Source organism: Periplaneta americana, chromosome 1 (genome assembly GCF_040183065.1).
Source record: "Periplaneta americana isolate PAMFEO1 chromosome 1, P.americana_PAMFEO1_priV1, whole genome shotgun sequence".
Classification (NCBI taxonomy): Eukaryota; Metazoa; Arthropoda; class Insecta; order Blattodea; family Blattidae; genus Periplaneta; species Periplaneta americana.
In genome coordinates, this window is record NC_091117.1 from 217855347 (window position 1) to 217880623 (window position 25277).

Genomic DNA, 25277 nt, shown 5'->3' on the forward strand with positions numbered 1-25277 from the left:
TAATAATCATTATTATTCATATCGTTATAAAACGATAACAGAATACAAATGATGATTTGAATTTTATTCATATCTCTAAAGAACGATAACAAAATATAAATAACGTGATATCCATCAAGAACGATAACTGTATATAAATGATAATTTGAATATCATTTACATCGCTAAAGAACGATTAAAAAAATAAAATGAAAACTTGAAAAAGGCCCGAACCCAGAACCTTTGGATCATTAAACAAGCACTCTACCGCTGGTCTGCGAGGAGCAGATATTGAACACTTTCATAGTTCCGGAACTGCTTGTACAAGCACATGCATCGTGTAACATCGCCGCGACCCGAAGTGGACTTTGAAAATATTCGCTGTTCACGAGTGCGGCCACTTTTTTTTTTTTTGACAGCTGTACCTCTATAAAAAACGAAAGTTTCAAGTAGGATGGGAGGATGCATTCTTTTGCTTACAATATGATGAAAATATTAAATGTATGATTTGTTCACAAATATTACTAGGAAAACGGTTGTATAACAAAACGGCATTATAAGTTACTACATGTTACTGATGAAACATTAAAGGTTAAGTGTTATTATTATTATTATTATTATTATTATTATTATTATTATTATTATTATTATTATCATTATCATCTCTGAACGTCGATTCTTTTACAGCAGATGTACGAATAATCCGGTTAGATTTTCAATTTAAACTCACAGATTTACAATGTGACGTTAAATGAAAGCTAGATGTAAGGACTTGACAGATATTGAACTTTTCAAATCTTTGGAAAAAAATAAATATTTGAAGCATCGTTCTTTCGCTTGCTCTGTTGAAGCCATGTTCGCTGTAACTTACGTTTGTGAAAAATTATTTTCAACAATGAAAATAGTAAAAACCAAATTTAGAACACGACTCACAGACAAATACCTTCGTGATCAACTACTACTGGCAGTAAGTGACATAATTCCTGATTTTGAATCTTTGTCGCAGAGACATTCTGAAGACAGTTAATTTTAGGTTGTGATAATGTGTCCTATGTTTTCTTGTTCATTTCTTTCTTCGTTACACGTCCTAAACATTAACTTCCCCTTCGGTTGTCCGCCTCCCTCCATAGGTGCTATGCACGTTGCAGCTTACACAGTGGCTCGGCGCACCATGGCCTTTTCGCCACGGCTGCTGTATAGGCCTACAAGTTTTGAACAGAAAAGAAATAATAATAATAATAATAATAATAATAATAATAATAATAATATTTATTTAATCTAGTAAAGCTAAGAGAGTCAGTTGAATACAAAACTGACTCGTTACATATTGTTGAAAACGTACCCTAAAATTAAAGAACTTTATACGGAATGGACCATTTAATGGACTAAGCATTGTAGAAAGAAATGTCTTGAATAAAAGTTGCTTGATATTATGGAGGAAAGTAAATGCCATTTGTCGTGTTTTATTTGGGGGACGTTGTGATAGTTATTTTAGGGTCAATTTAATTTTTTTAAATAGGAACCTACATTTTTATGTTGTTTTCTCATTCCTCATAAAAAAACTAAACAACTTTTGTATGAAGCACTTTGCAATAATTGTTCTTACACCAACGTAAAAAACAAAAATTATGAATGGCTGTGTACGAAGAGCGCAATGAATGGTTGGACCCATTCGAAACAGTCCAGTATCACAGTATAGAAAATGCATATATTTAATAAGTTTAAAGAAATTACGCCTGTAAATTTCGAATTAGAACTGCGTGTACATATGGATGCCTTTCCTTTGTGGATGTCCACGGGGAATGTATGTATAACAGAGTATTTGAACCGGTTGTGTGCTCGGCTGGCTTACGCCACAGGTCCCACAGGAAATGACGGTTCTTTTCATCGTCGCCCGATACAGACCAAGACCAATAAAATTCCAGTTCAAGAGTCGAGGGATGTTTGAATGGAGAGCCGGTAGAAATGCTTGTCCTGCCCAACCCTTGTGAAGTCCTTCGATTTGTTCATACAAGTTGCGAAGTAGGAAAAAAACAGTTGTTGTTTGAGATGTGAATGTATCTCCTGGAAGTTTCTCCAACAGCCGTATTTCTACGAGGGACATTTCACTCAGATTCTGGTGAAAATAGTTGCAATGCTCAAATCCCCTTGCGGCGTATCTGTGTGTGGCTCAGCACTTTGTTTTGGGCATTCACAGCGATAAGCTAAAAATAGTAGTACTGGTTTGGCGTTTCTCCAGCAAGGGACCTTAATAAATAGCACTTTCCTTGCGAATTAACGCCTCGAATGCAAGCTACTGACGATTTCCCTTGCATAATTTTCCTCAGGGGTTCCCAGTGTTAAGGTTTTGTATTATTTTAATGTACCGAAGTACATATGATATTTCTATGCAGATATCCTGCGTCATCATACGATGAAAGAGTAATGGAACAGAGAAAAATTCTCTCCGGCACCGGGATTTGAACCCGGGTTTTCAGCTCTACGTGCTGATGTTTTATCCACTAAGCCACACCGGATACCCATCCCGGTGTCGGACAGAATCGTCTCAGTTTAAGTTCCAACTCTTGGGTTCCCTCTAGTGGCCGCTCTCTGCACTACGTCATAGATGTCTATGAACGTAGGACTGAAGTCCACACATGTGCTGAGGTGCACTCGTTATGAGTGACTAGTTGGCCGGGATCCGACGGAATAAGCGCCGTCTTAAATCACGAAGTGATTTACGCATATCAGAATTTTTCTCCGTTCCATTACTCTTTCATAGTATGATGATGCAGAATATCTGCATGAAAATACCATATGTACTTCGGTACATTAAATAATATATATGACGGCGCTTATTCCGTCGGATCCCGGCCAACTAGTCACTCATAACGAGTGCACCTCAGCACACGTGTAGACTTCAGTCCTACGTTCATAGACACCTATGACGTAGTGCAGAGGGCGGCCACTAGTGGGAACCCAAGAGTTGGAACTTAAACTGAGACGATTCTGTCCAACACCGGGATGGGTATCCGGTGTGGCTTAGTGGATAAAGCATCAGCACGTAGAGCTGAAAACCCGGGTTCAAATTCCGGTGCCGGAGAGAATTTTTCTCCATTCCATTACTCTTTCATCGTTAAGGATTTAGCTCTTAACCCTTTTTTTCTCGTTTTTGTAAAGATTTTGAATAACTATTAGACATCACAGTCCTGTGCCATGGCGTCGTAGTTTAATACATCCTGGCAAGGACTCGCGTTACGGAATGAACGTTGGTTCGAGTCCTAATGGGGCAAGAGATTTTTTCATGAAATTTCGGCTAGTGTATGGGACCGGTGCCCACCCATAATCTTGGGGAACTACGATATGTACAGAAATCAGGTTACGAAAGCCAGCTATAACAGCTGGGGGGGGGGTAATCGTGCTAAACAAACGACACCTCCATTCTGGTTGGATGATCGTTCACCTCTGCTTCGGCATGTGGCCGTGAGACCAGCAACCAGCGGACCGGTCTGGGCCCTTAAAGGGCAACTTCCCAGCAGAAGAGTTTCTTAATCGTTACACCAGTGCCTTCAATGGTTTGTGCCGAAGGAGCGTCCCGGAAGAGAAAGTAACCATGGCAACCATGGAGTCACCTTCAAATGTTCCACCATTCAGAACTTGAGTGGCTTTTTATGCTAATAATAATAGAACTGTATGATTTGTCAAATGTATTTAGTCTCCAGTATTTTCTTAAATAAGTTGGCAACCCTATTTACCTCCCAGACATTCGTATTACAATTCAATCGGTTTTTTGAGAAACCCCTTGAAGTGTGAAGGTACTGCCTATCTTGAAAATGTTAATTTCGTGAAGTTTGGGTGCACGCTACTCAAAAACTGTTACAGATATCTAAACAAGATTTTCAGGAAATGTTTTTACATTTTTGATCTTTAATAATACCTACTACAAATTGAAGAATGTTAACAGGAGTTGAGATATATATATATATATATATATATATATATATATATATATTTATTTATTTATTTAATTCCACAATATTTTGGGCTAAAATTTAACATGAATATTTTTTAAATACTTACTTATTTACTTACTTACAAATGGCTTTTAAGGAACCCGAAGGTTCATTGCCGCCCTCACATAAGCCCGCCATCGGTCCCTATCCTGTGCAAGATTAATCCAGTCTCTATCATCACACCCTACCTCCCTCAAATCCATTTTAATATTATCCTCCCATCTACGTCTCGGCCTCCCAAAATACTTCCGTGAATAAAACAGCAAAACCCATAATTATTATCAGTCTCTTGGGTGTCCTTAACGCACAAAAAAGTTTTGAATGATTTTCGATCCAAAGTTAAAAAAAAATGGTCCAGAAATTAACAAAGTTTATGTGGAAATACAAAAAACTGTTTAAAAGAAATACATGAATTAAGAAATAGAATATTTGAAATGGAAAATGCTGGTAAAACCATAGCGAATATTTCTGTATGCAAATGAATTTTTTTAAATAGGATATAACTTAATATTCATATTTGTAAATATTTGACTTATGGGATTTCTCAAAATCAGGTAAAGATTTAACAAAACAATTTCTTTACTTCATGAAATAATAGAAAATTTGGTTAAAAAAATACTAATTTGATTCTCAAAACCAGTATTTAAAAGCTGACATCATAATTTTTGTCAGTGAACAAGTTTTACTCAACCTGTATGAAATGTGACTAAGGACATGAATGTATGTATTTATTTACACTGCAAGTGGGCAAGCACCCGGTGGCAGTGGTATATACAATATTAACAATACACAATAAAATGATAACCAATACACAATACAATTTTACAACACACATACAATTTTACACACAATACAATAATAATACACAATACAATTTAACACAATAATAATAAAACATAAAATAAAATACCTAATTTTACAATACAACCTACATAATTATCTATAGGTCCTACATAAGTTTCAATAGTCTTTCACTTTACTCTCATCTCATTCCCTGTAGTGGCACTATGACGCATTTCACTGACACTTTAGCACACATTTCACTGACACTCTGTAACTCATTTCACTGACACTATAGAACACATTTCATTGACGCTATAAATTATCACTGATCGGAACTGTTCCCTGCACTGTAAAACCATAACTTCACTGACTCACCTCGCTTCACTGATACAACAGTTCAAATAAGTCAAATAATTACACCCTTATGCATACTTATAAACAGAACTACATTTAAACTAAACATTTCTAGTCTAAGGCCCTCTTACACGCTAGTTTTAAATACTTTACAATTCAAACCAAGGAAGTAAACTCGTCAGCCTAGATAAATACATGTCACCTTAAAAAAATTAAATGTTTAAAAAAATTAAATGTAATAATAATAATAATAATAATAATAATAATAATAATAATAATAATAATAAAGTTCAGGATGAAATAATCTAATACAATAATACATTACATAAAAGACAGTAACATTATTCTAACCAAAATTCAGACACAAGATAATTAATGTACCAAACACAACAGCTTAGGCTATAGTTTTTTTTTTTTTTTTTCATTTTGTGTCAGCCTTGTCACTGACTTATGGGTGTTCCTCACTGAACGTAATATTCAAGCGCATATGTCACAACAGAAATACAGTTTGACGTGTGGTATTTTCTACAAAATGGTATATCTATCTCTATAGAACAGGAATAAATAATAAACTCAAATTTGTTAAAATTTTACTTATGGGGTTTCTCAAAAAACCGATTCAGTTACGGAAAATCAAATAAAATACCAATAGGGATATCTTATGTGAAGTTTTACCGTTAGATGGCAGGAGCGTTTCATGCGGCAGGAGCGTTCCTACATGTTGTAGGGCTATATTATGTCATATGCTACAGTTGATTACGTTTTCCCGCTTGTTGGTTTTCTGTGCGTGTCAAAATTATATTTACAATTATTTTGTATAATCTAGTATAATTTAGGATATAATTAAGTATTTTCTTACCTCATAATTTAATTTAATTTAATTTAATTTACCGTAAATAATAGCGTAAACTTTTATAATACTGAGCGATTCCCTTAAGAGATGGATGGGGAAATCTGCAGTATGCAGAATATAGATACGAGTAAATTGAATGTTCATTAATCTAAACGAGGACTTTGAGAACGAGGTGCACGAATAAAATAAATAAATAAAAATAGGAACTTTGTCGAAGGTGAATATTACCTCTTTAATCATTAGTATTGTAAGTACCGTGCGCTAAAAATAGGATATGCAGCCACCAATGTGTTTTTTATAGGGAAGGGACTAGAGATTGAATTCTCGTTTTTTTTCTCTAGTTGCAGAAAGATCAAATGCATTGTTTGTTAAGATGATACAATATGATCGCAGTAGTATCACAATTGAAGGGCTTAGAACAAAAATCAGGTAAGTGACATCATTAAAAAAAATTGAGGTAAGTGCGTGTTGTGATAGCCCAAAAGGATGTTTCTTTGGGATAAAATCAGGTAAGTGATGACACTGTGCAGTGCTGCTATATGGGCATCATTTCACCAAACTAGTGTATAATATTTCATTGCATGTAGAACTTTAACTGTAATTTCCTCAAAACTAGGTTTCCGTCACTTACATGCTTTTTGTTCTAAGCCCCTCAATTATTCGTGCGTTTTGTAGGTTAAGGACATGCAGTTTTGAATACTATGCAGGATGATTTTGAAAACTGGAAGTAAAAAAATAACGGTTTTAAAAGGCCTAATTAGTCTACAGCACATTAAAAACATTATTCACGAAATGGATTTCACTATGGATCGCCCTGATAATAAACATCCCAGTTAATCGAGACTTTACTGCAGGCGTAAAATGCTGGCGTAAACTTAGGAGACTCCTAGAAGTATTGAATATAATATAGCTTGCTGTCAAAGTTGCACATTATTGTATTAATTTTTCTTTTCCATCTTCCAGAATTAAACTGTAGCTAGCAGTTCCTTATTTGAAATAGTTATTTTTGTTTAATAGCTAGCACTTTCGAGGCACAATTTAATTAGTTATTTTTTTTAAGGTTTTAAGCATATATTCAGAATATTTCTGGACCTGAATGAAGACAAAAGGCTTTCCTTGGTTTTCACAAATATGAATACAACAAAAATTTGGAATTTTAAGTCGTTTTTAAGAGTATTTAATGCACTAATACACTACGTAAATCCTCAATGTTTATATACCGGAAAATAAATGCACACGCAAAGCGCATCCCTCAAAGTACACGTGCGCTGTCTGTTGGTGCTAGTTCAGGATATCCCTATTAGATAATCATACCAAATAAGATTTGAATCCACGTCTGACCAGGACCTCTACTGTCCGAGCTACACCCGTGGCAGGATTATGAACAAGTATTTCTATTTTACGTTAACAAATATAGGTAGAGAACCCTTGTTGTAATGATTGGCATGGCATATAGCCACCGTATAAATCAACAATTTAATTTTTAAGGTGACATGTATTTATTTAGTCTGACGAGTTACTTCCTTGGTTTGAATTGTAAATTATTTAAAAATAGCGTGTAAGAGGGCTTTAGACTAGAAATGTTTGGCTTAAATATAGTTCTGTTTATAAGTATGCATAAGGGTGTAATTATTTGACTTATTTGAACTGTTGTATCAGTGAAGCGAGGTGAGTCAGTGAAGTTATGGTTTTACAGTGCAGTGAATAGTTCCGATCAGTGATAATTTATAGCGTCAATGAAATGTGTTGTATAGTGTCAGTGAAATGTGTTATATACTGTCAGTGAAATGTGTGCTAAAGTGTCAGTGAAATGCGTCATAGTGCCACTACAGTGAGTGAGATGAGAGTAAAGTGAAAGACTATTGAAACTTATGTAGGAATTCCCTACCGAGTAATGTCAGGGACTGTCAGACATCAAACCAATTTAAGAATAGGCTAATTAAATATTTTTCTAACAATTCTTGTTAACAATAATAGCTGTTTCAGGTTTCTCAATGTTTAATGGTTATATATATCACAGATAAATATCTAAATTATCTCATTATTATTATTATTATTATTATTGTTATTACTATTATTATTAATACCACTACTATTATTACTACTACTACTATTATTATTACTATTATTACTATTATTATTATTATTATTATTATTATTATTATTATTATTATAACTATTTCTTACTAATGTTTATTATTGTCACACTAACATTAATTATCCAATTTTTATTATTTACTTTCATGTTGTTTTATGATCTAGATATTAATGTAATAACTATGTAAGCAATTGTATTCAATTAGAATTAGAGTGTGGCTGGGCGGAAGAGAAGGCCTACTGGTCATAGCTCTGCCAGATTAAATAAATAAATTATTATACTTACTTACTTACAAATGTCTTTTAAGGAACCCGAAGGTTCTTTGCCGCCCTCACATAAGCCCGCCATCGGTCCCTATCCTGTGCAAGATTAATCCAGTCTCTATCATCATACCCCACCTCCCTCAAATCCATTTTTATATTATGCTCCCATCTACGTCTCGGCCTCCCTAAAGGTATTTTTCCCTCCGGTCTCCCAACTAACACTCTATATGGATTTCTGGATTCGCCCATACGTGCTACATGCCCTGCCCATCTCAAACGTCTGGATTTTAAGTTCCTAATAATGTCAGGTGAAGTATACAATGCGTGCAGTTCTGCGTTGTGTAACTTACTCCATTCTCCTGTAACTTCATCCCGCTTAGCCCCAAATATTTTCCTAAGCACCTTATTCTCAAACACCCTTAACATTATTATTATTATTATTATTATTATTATTATTATTATTATTATAATACACATGTAGGTTGTATTGTAAAATTATGTATTTTATTTGTTTTATTATTAATTGTAATTATTGTGTTAAATTGTATTGTGTATTCTTAGTGTATTGTGTATATAATTCATTCATTTCATTCATTTATTTTATTCCATAGATCTTACATGAGCAATGAAGCTTTAAGATGTGGAACATGTCAACATTTTACAATATTACAATTACAATTTTTACAAATTTTTATAGTTTTACAATTTAGTAATTTTCTACAATTTTTACAATGTTGTACAATTTTTTTACATTTTGGCGAGATGTAGTGAGATGAGATGAGGTCCGAGGATTCGCCAAAATATTACCCGGCATTTGCCTTTTCGGTGGGGGAAACCTCGGAAAAACCCAACCAGGTAATCAAATCAAAGGGGGTAATCAAATCAAAGGGGTTGATGCCAAGGACTCGCCATAGACCATCCGGCTTCAGCCCCACGGCTGTGGGAAACCTCGGAAGAAACCAAAGTCCAAAGGGGGATCCAACCCAAGCCCGAACGCAGCTCCGGATCAGCAGCCCAGCGAGTCTGCCGACTGAGCTACATCGATGGCTCTACTCTACTCTACTCTACTATAGTGTATTGTATAATTTTATTGTGTATTGTTAATTTCACTGTGTATTGTTTATGGTTTTATTGTGTATTGTTTATTATTTTATTTTGTATTGTTTATATTGTGTATACCACTGCCACCAGGTGCTTGCCCACTTGCAGTGTAAATAAATACATACATACATCATGTAACACACAATGAACACGTAATTCACGACCATTCACGAATCAAAAAGGCATATTCTTTCACAAAGTCAATCCGTTGTTGTGCCTGTTAGAGAAGAAAGAAGAATTTTATTACCTCTAATTTTGTTAATTTGATTTCAGCACATTATGCGTTCACTTGAGATCATAAGTTTGAATACTACAGAGTTCGTGGCGTTGTATAATTAATTTTTAATTCACCATTGGAAAGTGTAGTTTCTCTAGATGGACGTAATGCTATAATGTTATTACAGTAACTTCTGATATAATATAATATAATATAATATAATATAATATAATATAATATAATATAATATAATATAATATAAGTTATTTGAAGGGTTCAGAACCATAGTGGGTCAAGCGCCATTTACTGAATACGTAGAAAACAAGGGTTAAAATTAAGTTATTACCATAATTCAATGGAAACCTGTAACAAGTAAAATAAAATATACACATAAAATCTAAATGATGTCAATCTTCATTAAACTATGGTTGCATGTAATAAAAATTAAGAAACATGTTAAAGGAATTGTCATTGCACCAAATGAGTGTCTCTGGACCAAAATGATCGCATTTTAATTATTTCGATTCAATTTAAATTAAGTAACATATTAAACGATTTATCCTTCTATCAAACACGAATGTTCCCTGGATCAAACGTCCTATTTTAATTATGTAATTACTTTATATTTATTTCTAACTGGTGCAGCGGAGCGCACGGGTACGGCTAGTTAATAATAAAGTTCTGGATGAAATAATCTAATACAACAACATTATTCTAACACCCAAAATTCATACACTTAATTTACCACACACAACAGCTTAGGCTATAGTTTTGTTAATTCTGTGTCAGCCTTGTCACTGACTTATAGGCCTCCTCCACGAAACCTAACATTCAAGAGCACATGTCACAACATAAATACCATTTGACGTATGGTATTTTTCTATAAAATGGTATATCTATCCCTATAGAACAGGAATCAGTAATAAGCTCAATACTGTTAAAATTTGACTTATAGGGTTTCTAAAAAAAAAAAAAGATTCAGTTACGTAAAATCAAAGAAAATACCAATTAGATAATCACACCAAATTAGATTTGAACCCACGTCTCACCACGATCAGGGATCACCGAGCTACGCCCGTGGCAGGATTATGAACAGATATTTCTATTTTATTTTAACAAATATAGGTAGACAACCCTTGTTGTAATGATTGGCATGGCATATGGCCACCGTATAACTCAACATGTAACACACAATGAACACGTGACAACAGCCACTCACGCCCAATCACGAACACAAAAAGGCATATTCTATCAGAAAGCCAATCCGTTGTTGTGCCTCTTAGAGGAGAAAGAAGAATTTTATTACTTCTAATTTTGTTAATTTGATTTCAGCACATTATGCGTTCACTTGAGATCATAAGTTTGAATACTACAGAGTTCGTGGCGTTTTAATCACTTGCACTCATTGCTGTTATAATTGTTCCTAGCTTCTCCTCTTCGAGAGTACTTTTCATTAAGAACTTCTCTTTGAAGTTGTGAGCACAATAGAGTTTTGTCAACAGTCGATTTCTTTCCCAAGAGTTTCCCAATGTGCCGCGCTTGTATCGGCTTGAGGTTCGTTTGTAGCGCGCTGCACAAAGCCTTCAGAAAGCGCTGTTCAAAAGTGAAAGATTAAGTTTTGTGGAAGTACGATTTTGCCATTTTGGTTTAGGAACGTTGGGACAAAGGTTATTTCATTCCAAACTGAATTTTTACCCACTCCTATGTATCGGTACTAGCAGATGGTGTGACCTTCATTGTCTTTTTTGTATATTGTTCAGAGGTTTAAAATATATCTACTCGTAGAAAACATATTCAAATCGACATTAGACCTTTTGTTTCACTCCGAATAAGCAACGTATCTTTAAAGGACAGACAGCGCAGAATTTTAACACAAATTATTAATTTATTTCAATATATTATTCAATTTATTTCAATATATTTTGAGGTGGAAAAATTCAAATATCTTGGAGCAACAGTAAAAAATATAAATGACACTCGGGAGGAAATTAAACGCAGAATAAATATTGGAAATGCGTGTTATTATTCGGTTGAGAAGCTTTTGTCATCTAGTCTGCTGTCAAAATATCTGAAAGTTAGAATTTATAAAACAGTTATATTACCGGTTGTTCTGTATGGCTGTGAAACTTGGACTCTCACTTTGAGAGAGGAACAGAGATTGAGGGTTTTTGAGAATAAGGTCCTTAGGAAAATATTTGGGGCTGAGAGGGATGAAGTTACAGGAGAATGGAGAAAGTTACACAACGCAGAGCTGCACGCATTGTATTCTTCACCTGACATAATTAGGAACATTAAATCCAGACGTTTGAGATGGGCAGGGCTTGTAGCACGTATGGGCGAATCCAGAAATGCATATAGAGTGTTAGTTGGGAGGCCAGAGGGGAAAAAATCTTTGGGGAGGCCGAGACGTAGATGGGAAGACAATATTAAAATGGATTTGAGGGAGGTGGGATATGATGGTAGCGACTGCATTCATCTTGCTCAGGATAGGGACCAATGGCGGGCTTATGTGAGGGCGGCAATGAACCTACGGGTTCCTTAAAAGCCAGTAAGTATATTTTGAATATATCTCGCCTAGTGACACTTCCATGATAAAGTCAAAACTTGGGTAAACCAAAAAAAAGTTGGAATCGGACTATGACAAACTATATGGTCTAAGACATACGAGATCGATAACAACTCTCACGGAGTTGAACGATGTCGACATAGTTTGCTTGCTGGAACATTTTATAAAATTAATTCTTCTATCGCCTTTGCTGTTACGAGCTTCAGAGATCCGAACGGTGAATGGTTATCGGCGTTAGAATTTTAGCTTTTATAGGCCTAGCTACTGTTGCGGGACATTCTTGTTCATATGATGTTGCGATGGATTGCGTATTTATGTTTTAAACTAGTATTAATTTCAGACTAGTATAGAATCACCTGAACTAGAAGTTCGAAATTAATGAGTATGGAAGGACCGATATCGAACCCTGTCATCCACACCTGTGGAGTAACGTTCAGCGCGTCTGGCCGAGAAACCAGGTGGCCCGGGTTCGAATCCCGGTCGGGGCAAGTCATCTGGTTGAGGTCTTTCTGGAGTTTTCCCTAAACCCAATGCGAGGAAATGCTGGGTAACTTTCGGTGCTGGACCCCAGATTCATTTCACCGGCATTATCACCTTCATTTCATTCAGACGCTAAATAACCTGAGATGTTGATACAGCGTCGTAAAATAACCAAATAAAATAAATAGAAATCGAACCTTTTCAGGTAGTGGAAACATTCATTGGGACACACAACTCTAGCTAAGAGACATGAAGTAGTCACGAAAGGTACGCGTATTAGAAATATTTGTATCTTTACTCAGACGCGTCATATGAATTAATGTAGCAATCAGTACACCGAACGTATGTCTATTTAATATTTTAGCTGTTTTTAGTCGCTGCTTAAACCAAAGTGCCAGCGTTACTAGTTAGAGAATTTCAACGCGAAAAGTATTGTGTGTCCGCCCTTAGTCGTGTTGTGTGTGATGCCTAAACAATTTATGAACGATTTGAGTCAGACACCCTGTATAAGTTTACTGACTTTTATAAAATTCGTAACATTTGCGTTCCATTTTAATTTTCGCCTCCATCTCAAATCTTTTGTTCCTTTACTTAATTTAGTATAACAGTCTTTAAAGTGAAAATGATGGATTACTTAGACCAACAATTTGAGGTAAAATCACAGTCTAGTATAGCGTTTCTCAAACTTTTTTGAAGTGGGGACCACTTTTTAAAGTCAGAATAGTTCCGCAGACCACCTTACTCTTGTTCCATTCGAAAGCAAATTTATAATTTTCGTAGAATATTTTAATACCAGTATACTTATATTTTAAAATTGAATTAAAGTTCGGTACCGTACTTTGGTCCTCTGTTATGAATTCAGGTGGTCCCTGGCTGGATTACAGGCGCGGCGCCAGATGTGCAGGGAAAAGATGTTGAGAAAGATGTGCTTTAAATCCTCCTTTTATTACTGAGAGTAGAGTGGAAAGTCGATAGACGGGTAGGGTAATAAATTTCATAAAATATCTGTACTGGGAGAAAAAGTGAAATTCGATTGTCATGTGTCATTTCCAAACTCTGAGCTTTTAAGCTATAGTGTGATACGCAATTCGTTCGAATTTTATTTTTCTTCTGTCTTTTTTTGAAGGCCCACAAGGGTAGACCTCGAGGACCACAGGTGGTCCGCGGACTATAGTTTGAGAAACGCTGGTCTAGTATATACAGTCACGAAGCTTGAGTTTATGAGGGTACTAGGAACAATAGACTGTGCCGGTATTATTTCGCATTGTCTGTAATAAGGCGATATTAGCGATCCTAGTGGTTAGCAACTATCTATGGATGCATATTTACTACATATTGAGCTTCGTGACTGTATATACTAGGCTGTGGTATAAGTTTACTGACTTTTAGAAAATTCGTAACATATGCGTTCCATTTTAATCATCGCCTCTATTCTCTAAAACTATGTCCCTTGCGACGGGTTTTACCTGGTGGCTCACGTTGTTGTTGTTTATCCTCGTCTCTGTCGCGCCGCCGGCAGAGGAGAAGTCCACTAACTCAGTCATACGTCGGTGGGTGATGGAGGATCTTGTCCCCCGGTAGAGGAGATCTCTTCTCAGGGACCTTGTGGTTTTGTGGGCGTAGGATGTAATGTGATGTTGGTAATTCCCACGAAAAGAAACCAAGGAGTAAAGTTCCACTATGTGTATTTATTCGGCTCACTTCCCTTGCTTGAGTCCAAGCGACGGAATACTGGCTGTTGTCATTCCGTGTGTTTTCGGCGTCTCGTCTAACGCCAGTTTAAAATCGCTGCCGTCAACTTATTGAGTAAATCACAAAGCTAAAAGGTGCGAAATCTACACTTTATCACTTCGTTCGGCTGGGAAACGGAGAATGATAAGATATACACGATCGGAACAAGTGCTGGAAATATTATTAATACTCACGCGATCGGCTCACAGGCGGTAGACTATATAAGTGAGTAAACACGCCACTGGCCGGCAGTCTTCTGACCAAAACACACGATCGGCTCACTAGCCGGTAATATTCTGAGAAAATACACGCTCGGCTCACAGGCCGGTAATCGTCTCGGAAAATACACACTCGGCTCACAGGCCGGCAATCGTCTGGTGGGCACGCTCTCGGCTCACGTCCTTTTAAATGCTCACTAAGGTGACGCGCTCACCAGACGCTACTATTGTTTGCCAGATACAAACAACGCTACCAACGCGTTCCTAGACAGGAAAAACCCCTTTATGCTATACTAAAGTTCAGTAACCTACCTCGCGTCTACTGGTCTTAAATGCGTTAGGCGCCTGTCAGACTGAGTGAATAAAGAGCCTATTACGCGCTTCAATGATCCCTGTAGCGTAGGTTAAACAAACATCTCAAAGAAATATAGAAATATCTAAACTGAAACTATACTATAACTTATATAGGAGAAAAAATATCTCACTATCGCCGGACCACCCGACTACAGCTTCAAATGCCCCTTTCTCAACAATGGAAATTCCCTTAAAGAATTTTCATTGTTGGGAAATCTCGCCTTCGACAATGCCATTCTACCGTTATTCCTATCGCGATCAGCCAGGATACACGCCATCTTGCTCAGCTATACAAATTCTAAAATAAACATGACATATATGTTTTTAAACAATCTCTCTGTGCACACAGTCATTATTCAAGCATACTTGTTAATCATCCCTCACACTATTTACATACATTATCTACAAAATTCATAAGATTCTTATTTACAGTTTCACACATTATTCAATCACGCATCCGCCTTGCGTACGCAGTTACACTGCGCCGCACTGTACATTGGTATCCTGCCTTTTCACAATAGAGTCTAGCTCCCCATTCCAACTTACGTATCTATATTTACATTGTCTTGCCTGAATGGTCTTGGCAGCTGTTTATAGTATTTACCTAGAACCTTGTTGTTGTCTAGGTCCTTCACTTCGCAGGTATGGTCTCCAAACTGAAGGATCTCTACCCGGACTTGCTGATCTGTCACACTCGTCGCTACGCGTGGCTGGCATCCTATTGTCTACCTGTTGCGCTGCTACCATTAATGCATTTCTGCGGTCCCTTTCTTGTTCTTGTCTCCGCCAGTCTCTCCTATCATTCCAGCCCCTACCAAAATTAGGCTGCCAGAATCCTTGCCTATATCTCCTATTTCTAAACCAGTGGGGTGGGTTGCTGTCCCTAGGGTGCACATTTGCCTCTCTATCCGTATACCATCTTATGTGATTAATTCTGCGGACTGGTCCGCCCCCATTATTTCTCATCCTATTTACATTACTTCCGCTACCGCGGTCAACACCAGGATTATTGCGGTTGTACATATTTCTGACAGGTTGAATATCCCTCCTATTTCGGTTTGGGCTGACAATACCACTTTGACCCCGACTATTATTATTATTATTATTATTATTATTATTATTATTATTATTATTATTATTATTATACCCATAGCCTGGTTGTCTGTCAGCTGCCCAATTATTTACATTCATGTTCCCTCGAGGTGGTGAGAGGGCGCCATGTGCCCCTCTCTCCGCCTTCGAGTGGCTGGAATAACCCTGTATACTCTTCTCTGCACAATTAGTTGCGTCATATCTTTCGCCTCCATTGTGTGTCATATCAGAACTGTCTAGCGCGGTCAGGAGGTCAATTGTCTCCCCAAAATCTCGTGGTCCCGCGATAATTAAATTATACCTAATATTTTCCGGGTAATGGGATATGATAGTTTGTATCAACTCAGAATCTGGCATTGGTGGATTTAGACTCTTTCCCTTTTTGACAAGCTCCATAAAGTAATCAATCATCGATATGCCTTTCTTAGCATCAAACCTACTATCATTGATTTCTTTTCTGATTTTCTGCTGTTGCCTCTGCCCCCAATACCGGTCAGAGAACTTTGTTTTGAATTCTCCATAACTAACTTGTGCGTCTAAAGCTACGAGAACCCAATTAAGTGGCCGTCCTCTCAGACTTTTTCTCACGACGGTCATTTTTAGTTCCTCTGGTACCCCTTTCACGTGAAAATACGTTTCCAATTCGCGGATATAACAGTGAGGGTTTGAGAATTCCACCTCATCAAATACGGGATAACCGATTTCATTAATGATATGCGTGGGATACTGTGGGCGACCTAAAGATGACCTCTCGTTTACAATATTTAAATTACATTGTTCCTGATTTCGTGGGTCTTGGTTCTCTCCTACCACATGATCACTTATGTTACTACCTCCTACTATATTTCCTAATCCCATACTATTGCTCCCGCTAGGCGTTCCGCTCACGCTCGGTTCGCTAATTGAATTATCGACAGTGACTCCATGGATCCTATCTTGCATCGAATTCCATCTTGATTCTAAACTCTCTAAGCGTTCTCTCTCTTCCTTTCCCTGGTCTCTCACTACTCGCCTAATCGCCTCCATCTCTCGATCCACCCCTTGTAACCTCTCATCTACCGTTCCTTCTATGGCCGATCTCGTCTTTTCGTTCTCAGCAATTGTGCTGTTCCTCACCTTCTCCTCTAGTTCCCTCATGTTCTCTGCCATCTTATCTACTACGACGCCTAGTTGACTTTCTATTTCCGTATTATTGTCTGCTATCTTTCCCTCCAAGTTTTCTATTTGACTCTCTATCAGCTGGTTTACCTGTTCCCTAATCTCTCTGGAATTTTCTCCCATCCTACTCTCCATTTCTGATAGTTTGCTGTCCATCTGCCTCATCAGTTGTTCAGTCTTTTGGCCTAGCCTCTCATCTATTTGCTTTATTTGTTCTGAAATTTGCTTCGCTTGCTCAGTACTTTGACCTAATCTTTCATCCATCTGTCTCAAACTCTGTTTCAATTGCTCTGAATTATCCTGTTTCATTTGTTCAAAATTTTGCTTAAACTGTTCTGAACTATCTTGTTTCATTTGTTCAAAATTTTGCTTAAACTGTCCTGAACTATCTTGCTTCATTTGTTCAAAATTTTGCTTAAATTGTTCTGACATTTGCTTCGCGTGCTCAGTACTTTGATCTAACCTCTCATCCATTTTTTTCATTTGTTCTGAGTTATCTTGTTTCATTTGTTCAAAATTTTGCTTAAATTGTTCTGACATTTGCTTCGCGTGCTCAGTACTTTGACCTAACCTCTCATCCATTTTTTTCATTTGTTCTGTACTCTGACCTAATCTTTCATCCATTTTTTTCATTTGTTCTGAATTATCCTGTTTCATTTTGTCGAAATTCTGCTTCATTTGTTCTGTACTCTGTTTCAATTGCTCTGTAATATGTTTCATTAAAATTCCTAGCTGTCCTAGCATCGTCCCTTCTTCTCCCTTTTCCTTCTCGCTACATTGCTGGGTTTCTTCGCTATTTCCTATGATCTCGTCGTCCCCCATACTGCTCTCCAATTCTAATCTTCCCTCCATTTCGCTGTCTCCTACGTTCTCCATCCCTCTATTCTCTCTACTTATTATTTTCCTCTCACTCTCCGTCCCTTCGGTCCCAATTCTCCTATTCCTTAATAACATCTGGATATGCCATAACCTATATACAGATCACACAATAACGATCCCCTACAAAATATTATACACACACAGACATAAATATACGTACAACCCTACACAGAATTATGCGTTAATAAATGTTATCCTCCCTACACACAAAGAATGTTCATACATGTATAACCCTCCAAAATATTACCATCAACGTTGTCTTCCTCCTCGATGTAGCGTCGACCCTACTCGTCCCGCGTAGCCGTGATGATTTCGCCACCCTCGGTGTCGCCGCTCTCGTTGCCTCGGCGGGGATGCTGCGTCAGCCTCTCTGCTGTCGTCTAGTACTGACGATAATCACGTTGCTGCTGCTACTGTTGTTCTCGTCCCGACGCCTCGGTGGTATTGTTGATTCTCGTAGCCACGCGTTGTTGTTTTTATTCTCGTAGCCACGCGTTGTTGTTTTTATTCTCGTAGCCACGCGTTGTTGTTTTTATTCTCGTAGCCACGCGATGTTGTTTTTATTCTCGTCGCCCCACGCTGGGCGCCATTTGCGACGGGTTTGCCTGGTGGCTCACGTTGTTGTTGTTTATCCTCGTCTCTGTCGCGCCGCCGGCAGAGGAGAAGTCCACTAACTCAGTCATACGTCGGTGGGTGATGGAGGATCTTGTCCCCCGGTAGAGGAGATCTCTTCTCAGGGACCTTGTGGTTTTGTGGGCGTAGGATGTAATGTGATGTTGGTAATTCCCACGAAAAGAAACCAAGGAGTAAAGTTCCACTATGTGTATTTATTCGGCTCACTTCCCTTGCTTGAGTCCAAGCGACGGAATACTGGCTGTTGTCATTCCGTGTGTTTTCGGCGTCTCGTCTAACGCCAGTTTAAAATCGCTGCCGTCAACTTATTGAGTAAATCACAAAGCTAAAAGGTGCGAAATCTACACTTTATCACTTCGTTCGGCTGGGAAACGGAGAATGATAAGATATACACGATCGGAACAAGTGCTGGAAATATTATTAATACTCACGCGATCGGCTCACAGGCGGTAGACTATATAAGTGAGTAAACACGCCACTGGCCGGCAGTCTTCTGACCAAAACACACGATCGGCTCACTAGCCGGTAATATTCTGAGAAAATACACGCTCGGCTCACAGGCCGGTAATCGTCTCGGAAAATACACACTCGGCTCACAGGCCGGCAATCGTCTGGTGGGCACGCTCTCGGCTCACGTCCTTTTAAATGCTCACTAAGGTGACGCGCTCACCAGACGCTACTATTGTTTGCCAGATACAAACAACGCTACCAACGCGTTCCTAGACAGGAAAAACCCCTTTATGCTATACTAAAGTTCAGTAACCTACCTCGCGTCTACTGGTCTTAAATGCGTTAGGCGCCTGTCAGACTGAGTGAATAAAGAGCCTATTACGCGCTTCAATGATCCCTGTAGCGTAGGTTAAACAAACATCTCAAAGAAATATAGAAATATCTAAACTGAAACTATACTATAACTTATATAGGAGAAAAAATATCTCACTATCGCCGGACCACCCGACTACAGCTTCACCCTTTACTAAAGTTAGTATAACAGCCTTTAGAGTGAAAATGATGGATTGCGTAGACCAACAATTTGAGGTAAAATGAAGTGAACTAATGTACAAAAGAACACAGAAATTCGAATATGACTGCATCGTAGCGGGAATATGTACTATTCTGTCTTTTGATTTCAGTACTCCTCGTTTCCTTAATGATAATCTAATAAAGAGAAAGTTCCCACTGGTACATGAAAACTATAAAATGAAATCCCTAAAAGTAATCTCGAAGTAGCTGGAATTATTCCGCTGTGCTGTGAGATGAGCTCTGGTCAGGACCGGATTTCTCATTAAGCTCTATGGGTTCAGATCTACAGGGGCACTCTAAAAGAGGAGACAATGCTGTTTCTTACAAAAGAAGGCAGTTAAATCAGCTTGTGATTTCGTTGACTCCCATCAGTATATGAGCGGAAAATTATATTGCCGAAGCATGGCATGTATAAACACCAGTGACAGTGGAATAAGATAATTTTATTCTTTAAATATATATTTATATACACAGCAAAAATGTTTGGAATCAAGCAGATTTATATAGGCCCTACAACTTTTTTATTCCAGTATCAACTGACCAGGAAGGCTAATCAAGTGATAATGGATTTTCACAACAATTTTTTCTCTTATGCCTTCCATTTAAAATAAGAAACCTCCCTATAAATTTCTGCATCCGAAGAAAACCTTGTCTTGGAGATAAGACTTTTCAAAATAATCACATTCCTAGGCATTCTGCTATTAATAACATCATTAGTAGATCTTTAACCTCCTGTGACATTCCTTTTTGGGATCTGTTGTAGAATCACTCAATACTCATTCAAGTCTCAAAGTTTTTCTGTTTATAGCCTAATATATTTTATGTTTAAATAAATAAATAAATAACTAAATAAATAATAAATAAATAGGTAAAATAAATATATACATAAATAAATACATAAATAGATAAATAAATAAATAAATAAAAACTAAATAAATACATAAATGCATAAATACATAATTAAGTAAATAAGTAAATAATCAAATAAATAAATAAGTAAATAAATAAATACATAAATAAATAAGTAATTAAGTAAATAAATAAATACATAAGTACATAATTATTTACATAATTAGGCCTAAGTAAATAAATAAATAATTAAGTAAATAAATAAATAAATAAATAAATAAATAAAATAAAGGAATAAATAAATACATACATAACTAAATAAATACATACATACATAAATACATACATAAATAAATAAGTAAATACATAAATAAATACATAAGTACATAATTAAGTAGTTAGTAGTTAAGTAAATAAGTAAATAAATAAATAAAAAACTAAATAAATACATAAATGCATAAATAGATGAATACATAATTAAGTAAATAAACAAATAAATAAATAAGTAAATAAATACATAAATACATAATTAAGTAATTAAGTAAATAAATATATAAATACATAATTAAGTATTTAAATAATTAAGTAAATAAATACATAAATATATAAAGAAATAAATTAGTAATTAAGTAAATAAATAAATACATAAATAAAATAAATAAAACAAATAAATAAATAAATAAATAAATAATCTCCATTGTCATCGTGAAGAATAAAATATTTAAAGCACAAATGTTTATGCATTTCTCTCAAAATGAGGTACCGGTAAGCTTATGAAAACTCACTTCTTTAAGTGGTTTCAAGAAGTATACTTTCCATATATCAGTGATCACAGCATTCTATTGGTAGACCATTTACTGAAATAGGTTATAGAAACTATAACTGCAGAAGGTAAAACAGTGGAAGGGTTAACAATTCCAAAGCACACAACTCCGATTGTTCAGCCTCTTGAATTTTATGGCTTTAGGCCTTGGAAAAATTACATTCCGAGTTCTTGATAGTGTTTTGTTACTTTGCACGAATATTGTATTGAGTCAGAGAGATAATGTGATAAACTTGCAGTCCTTAACACATGATCAGTTTTAATCTCCTAGACATATGTATATTTTTAAATAACTTATGGTTGGCATAAAGCCGGGTACCTTGGAAACAAATGTGATAAATTCGTCAATCCTTTACAACTCTATTTCCGCGTTGATGTGCACAACTGCTGTATAGCTGAATGAGAGAAAATTACTTACTTACAAATGGATTTTAAGGAACCTGGAAGTTCATTGCCGCCCTCACATAAGCCCGCCATCGGTCCATATCCTGTGCAAGATTAATCCAGTCCCTACCATAATATCCCACCTCCCTCAAATCCATTTTTAAATTATCCTCCCATCTACGTCTCGGCCTCCCCAAAGGTCTTTTTCCCTCTGTTCGCCCAACTGACACATTATATGTATTTCTGGATCCGCATATATGTGCCACATGCCCTGCCCATCTCAAACGTCTGGATTTAATGTTCCTAATTATGTCACGTGAAGAATACAATGCGTGCAGTTCTGTGTTGTGTAATTTTCTCCATTCTCCTGTAACTTCATCCCTCTTAGCCCCAAATATTTTCCTAAGGACCTTATTCTCAAACATCCTTAACATATGTTCCTCTCTCAAAGTGAGAATCCTAGTTTCACAACCATAAAGAACAACAGGGAATATAACTGTTTTATAAATTCTAACTTTCAGTTTTTTTGACAGCAGACTGGATGATAAAAGCTTCTCAACCGAATAATAGCAGGGATTTGCCACATTTATTCTGTGTTTAATTTCCTCCCGAGTATCATTTATATTTGTTACTGTTGCTCCAAGATATTTGAACTTCTCCACCTCTTCAAAAGATAAATTTCCAATTTTTAAATTTCCATTTCGTACAATATTCTGGTCACGAGACATAATCATGTACTTTGTCTTTTCGGGATTTACTTCCAAACCTATCTCTTTACTTGCTTCAAGTAAAATTCCCGTGTTTTCCCTAATCGTTTGTGGATTTTTCTTGACATATTCACGTCATCCGCATAGACAAGAAGCTGATGTTTATTAAGGGAAATTGGACGTTATCGCATGCAAAGTAATGATAAAAATAGCCTATCTTCAAGCAGTCATAAATATAATAGGCTACTATTTATCACAGCTATTTCATTTTTTTAGTGGTATATGTATACATATTAAGCTTTAAAATGAAAAAAATAATGGTTAATCTAGTGTAAATCCTACCCTTAAATTAATTGTTAAATTGAAACATATTTTTTATATAAATTCACTGCATATCTGTGATTAGGAACACTCTATTCACTTATCATAGCACACATTGAATTAAAATTTTGGCCACTTACTGCTAACTGATACTAAAACATACCCTACTAAAATTATTAAAATATCTGTAATACTATGGGCATAGGGCTTATACTAATCTTCAATTTTTTTTAATTTATTCGCGGTGATGATTTCTATAAGTCCTATGCCCATACTATTATAGATACATGAATAATTTTAGTAGGGTTTTTTTTAGTATCTATTAGCAGTAAGTAGTCAAATTTTCAATTCAATATGTGCTATAATAAGTGAATAGAGTGTACCTAATCACAGACATATAGTGAATTTATAAAAAATTTGTGCTTAATTAAAAAAATTAATTTAAGGATAAAGATTTACTCTAGAGTATCCATTATTTTTTTCATTTTAAAGCTTAATATGCATAGACACATAGCTAACAAAAATGAAAGACCTCTGACAAATAGTATTATATTTATGACTGCTTGAAGATAGGCTATTTTTACCATTATTTTGCATGCGATAATGACCAACTCCCCTTAACCGTTACCGACAATATTGTTCTTGCATTTGAGAATAACTTGTATGAATAAAAACACCCAAAATTACATGCAAGCTTGAATGAGATCGCTCCATCCTCTTAGAGTTTCTATCTTCACAATTCAAAAATTCAATTCCGTGCTGCTCATGGATACTGAAACTGCTTCAAGAAGTGAAAGATGAAAATAACTTTTGAAGGCAGCGGGGACAACCAACCTTTCCTTCAGGAAATATGTGAAGCCTTTTGTATATTGCAGGGAAAGAATACCTCCTTCAACGAATACTTCCTATGAGCCACATATATAATACAGGAAAACGTATGTAAAAAGCCTTAGGAATAAATCCAAACTAATCGAATTCTACGGAAAGGAAATAGAGATCCCAAGACGTTCCGGTCCCTTAAGGCCTTCTTCTGAATGCCGTGCACGAAGAGAATATCATTGTGACCAAAATACATACGAAAACCAGCTTCGATACAGGATACAGAGAACGTACCACTTGCTGTCATTCAGACTTCTTCAAACAAAACAACTTATTAGTTTTACCAGTTCTACCAATTGTCACGCACCTGACTATTACCATTGTTTTGTTCTCTGTAAAGATATCTAGTCGGTCGTAAGTAATTTTTAGAATATAGGCTTAATTCGTTGATTGTACACCAAGTAGCGTGACTATCCATAATTTTACGTATTGCCAATACTATGCTGTAAGAAATAACACATGAATTTGTTATCTTTAACTCTAAATGTACGCAAGAGAGAATGTCATCGAAATGATAGCCGTCCAAATCTTGGATTTAAAATATCGGCATCATAATCAATTGAAATGAACAAAAAAGAAAATGTAAATTAATGTTAAAAAATACATAATGAAATTTTAAAAAGAATATTCTGCCACAATATGTGGTGGCTATCAAAACGATAAAAATTTATTGAAAATAAATCATATACATTGAATATTATAAAGATAAATAGAGATGATGATTGATGATGTTCAGTGATAATTTTAAAATGGTTGATGCAATTTCCTGAAGAGTCTTATCAGGAACCTTTAATTTTCTGAGGATCTCCAATGTAAATTTGGGAATTTGTCCTCGCGCACCAAACATAAGTCCAATGACATTCCAATCTTGAATATTATATTTATGACTGAGATCATCACAGCATGGAAGGTAAATAGCGCGTTTCTCTTCATGTACCTGCTTTGGTTGATCTTCATTAATTTCGAACCTTACAGTGGGGTCAAAAATGAGACCAGTTTTTTTATCTCGGTCAATTATTATGATGTCAGCACGCCGTGTAGATCCTTCCGTAGAGAGACATCGAACTTCCTCATATACTTCGCATTCACCATGTTCCCTTAATCTGTTAGCAATTATAAAAAAATTAATAAAACTCCTAGTTATGACTCCATGTAGCCGTCTGAACAGTCACATTGAAGACATAAGATTATTTTTGGAACAACACTCATAATCCAAAAACATAAATTTTCAGGAGAAACAAAAAACTAGCCTATCTGGCATAAATACTGCTGTCACTTCAAGCCTAAAATTCATCATGCCATTTCTTAAGGTGTTGTAGAAACTTGGGAAAACTGAAGTAGGCCTACATTTATAACTTAAATTGCATAATAGAAATACAGGGAGATCACTTTATTTTTACCAACATTTTTAACATTAACCTGGCTATACTCGGAAACACTGTTGCCCCCTTCCATTACAGGAGTTTGATGTTACTAGTGCAGTATGTAAACAAATTATTTTACAAGGTATAGGAGGAGAGAAAAGTAGTGTATCCATTTA

At 36.1% G+C, this 25277-nt stretch overlaps 2 protein-coding genes across 2 annotated transcripts in view; both read right to left on the bottom strand.

Annotated features, from left to right (window-relative positions):
* The window catches only part of LOC138708147 (lachesin-like), a 692871-nt gene that overhangs the window by 357542 nt on the left and 310052 nt on the right, over positions 1-25277 (bottom strand). The gene's annotated exons all lie outside the window — the stretch shown is intronic.
* Positions 14150-18179, bottom strand: LOC138708145 (putative leucine-rich repeat-containing protein DDB_G0290503). Its single transcript, XM_069838378.1, has 2 exons — positions 17848-18179; positions 14150-17487 (listed from the first exon to the last, which is right to left on the bottom strand). The coding sequence occupies exons 1-2, from the start codon at positions 18113-18115 to the stop codon at positions 15590-15592; spliced, it is 2166 nt and encodes a 721-aa protein (XP_069694479.1). The 5' UTR covers positions 18116-18179; the 3' UTR covers positions 14150-15589.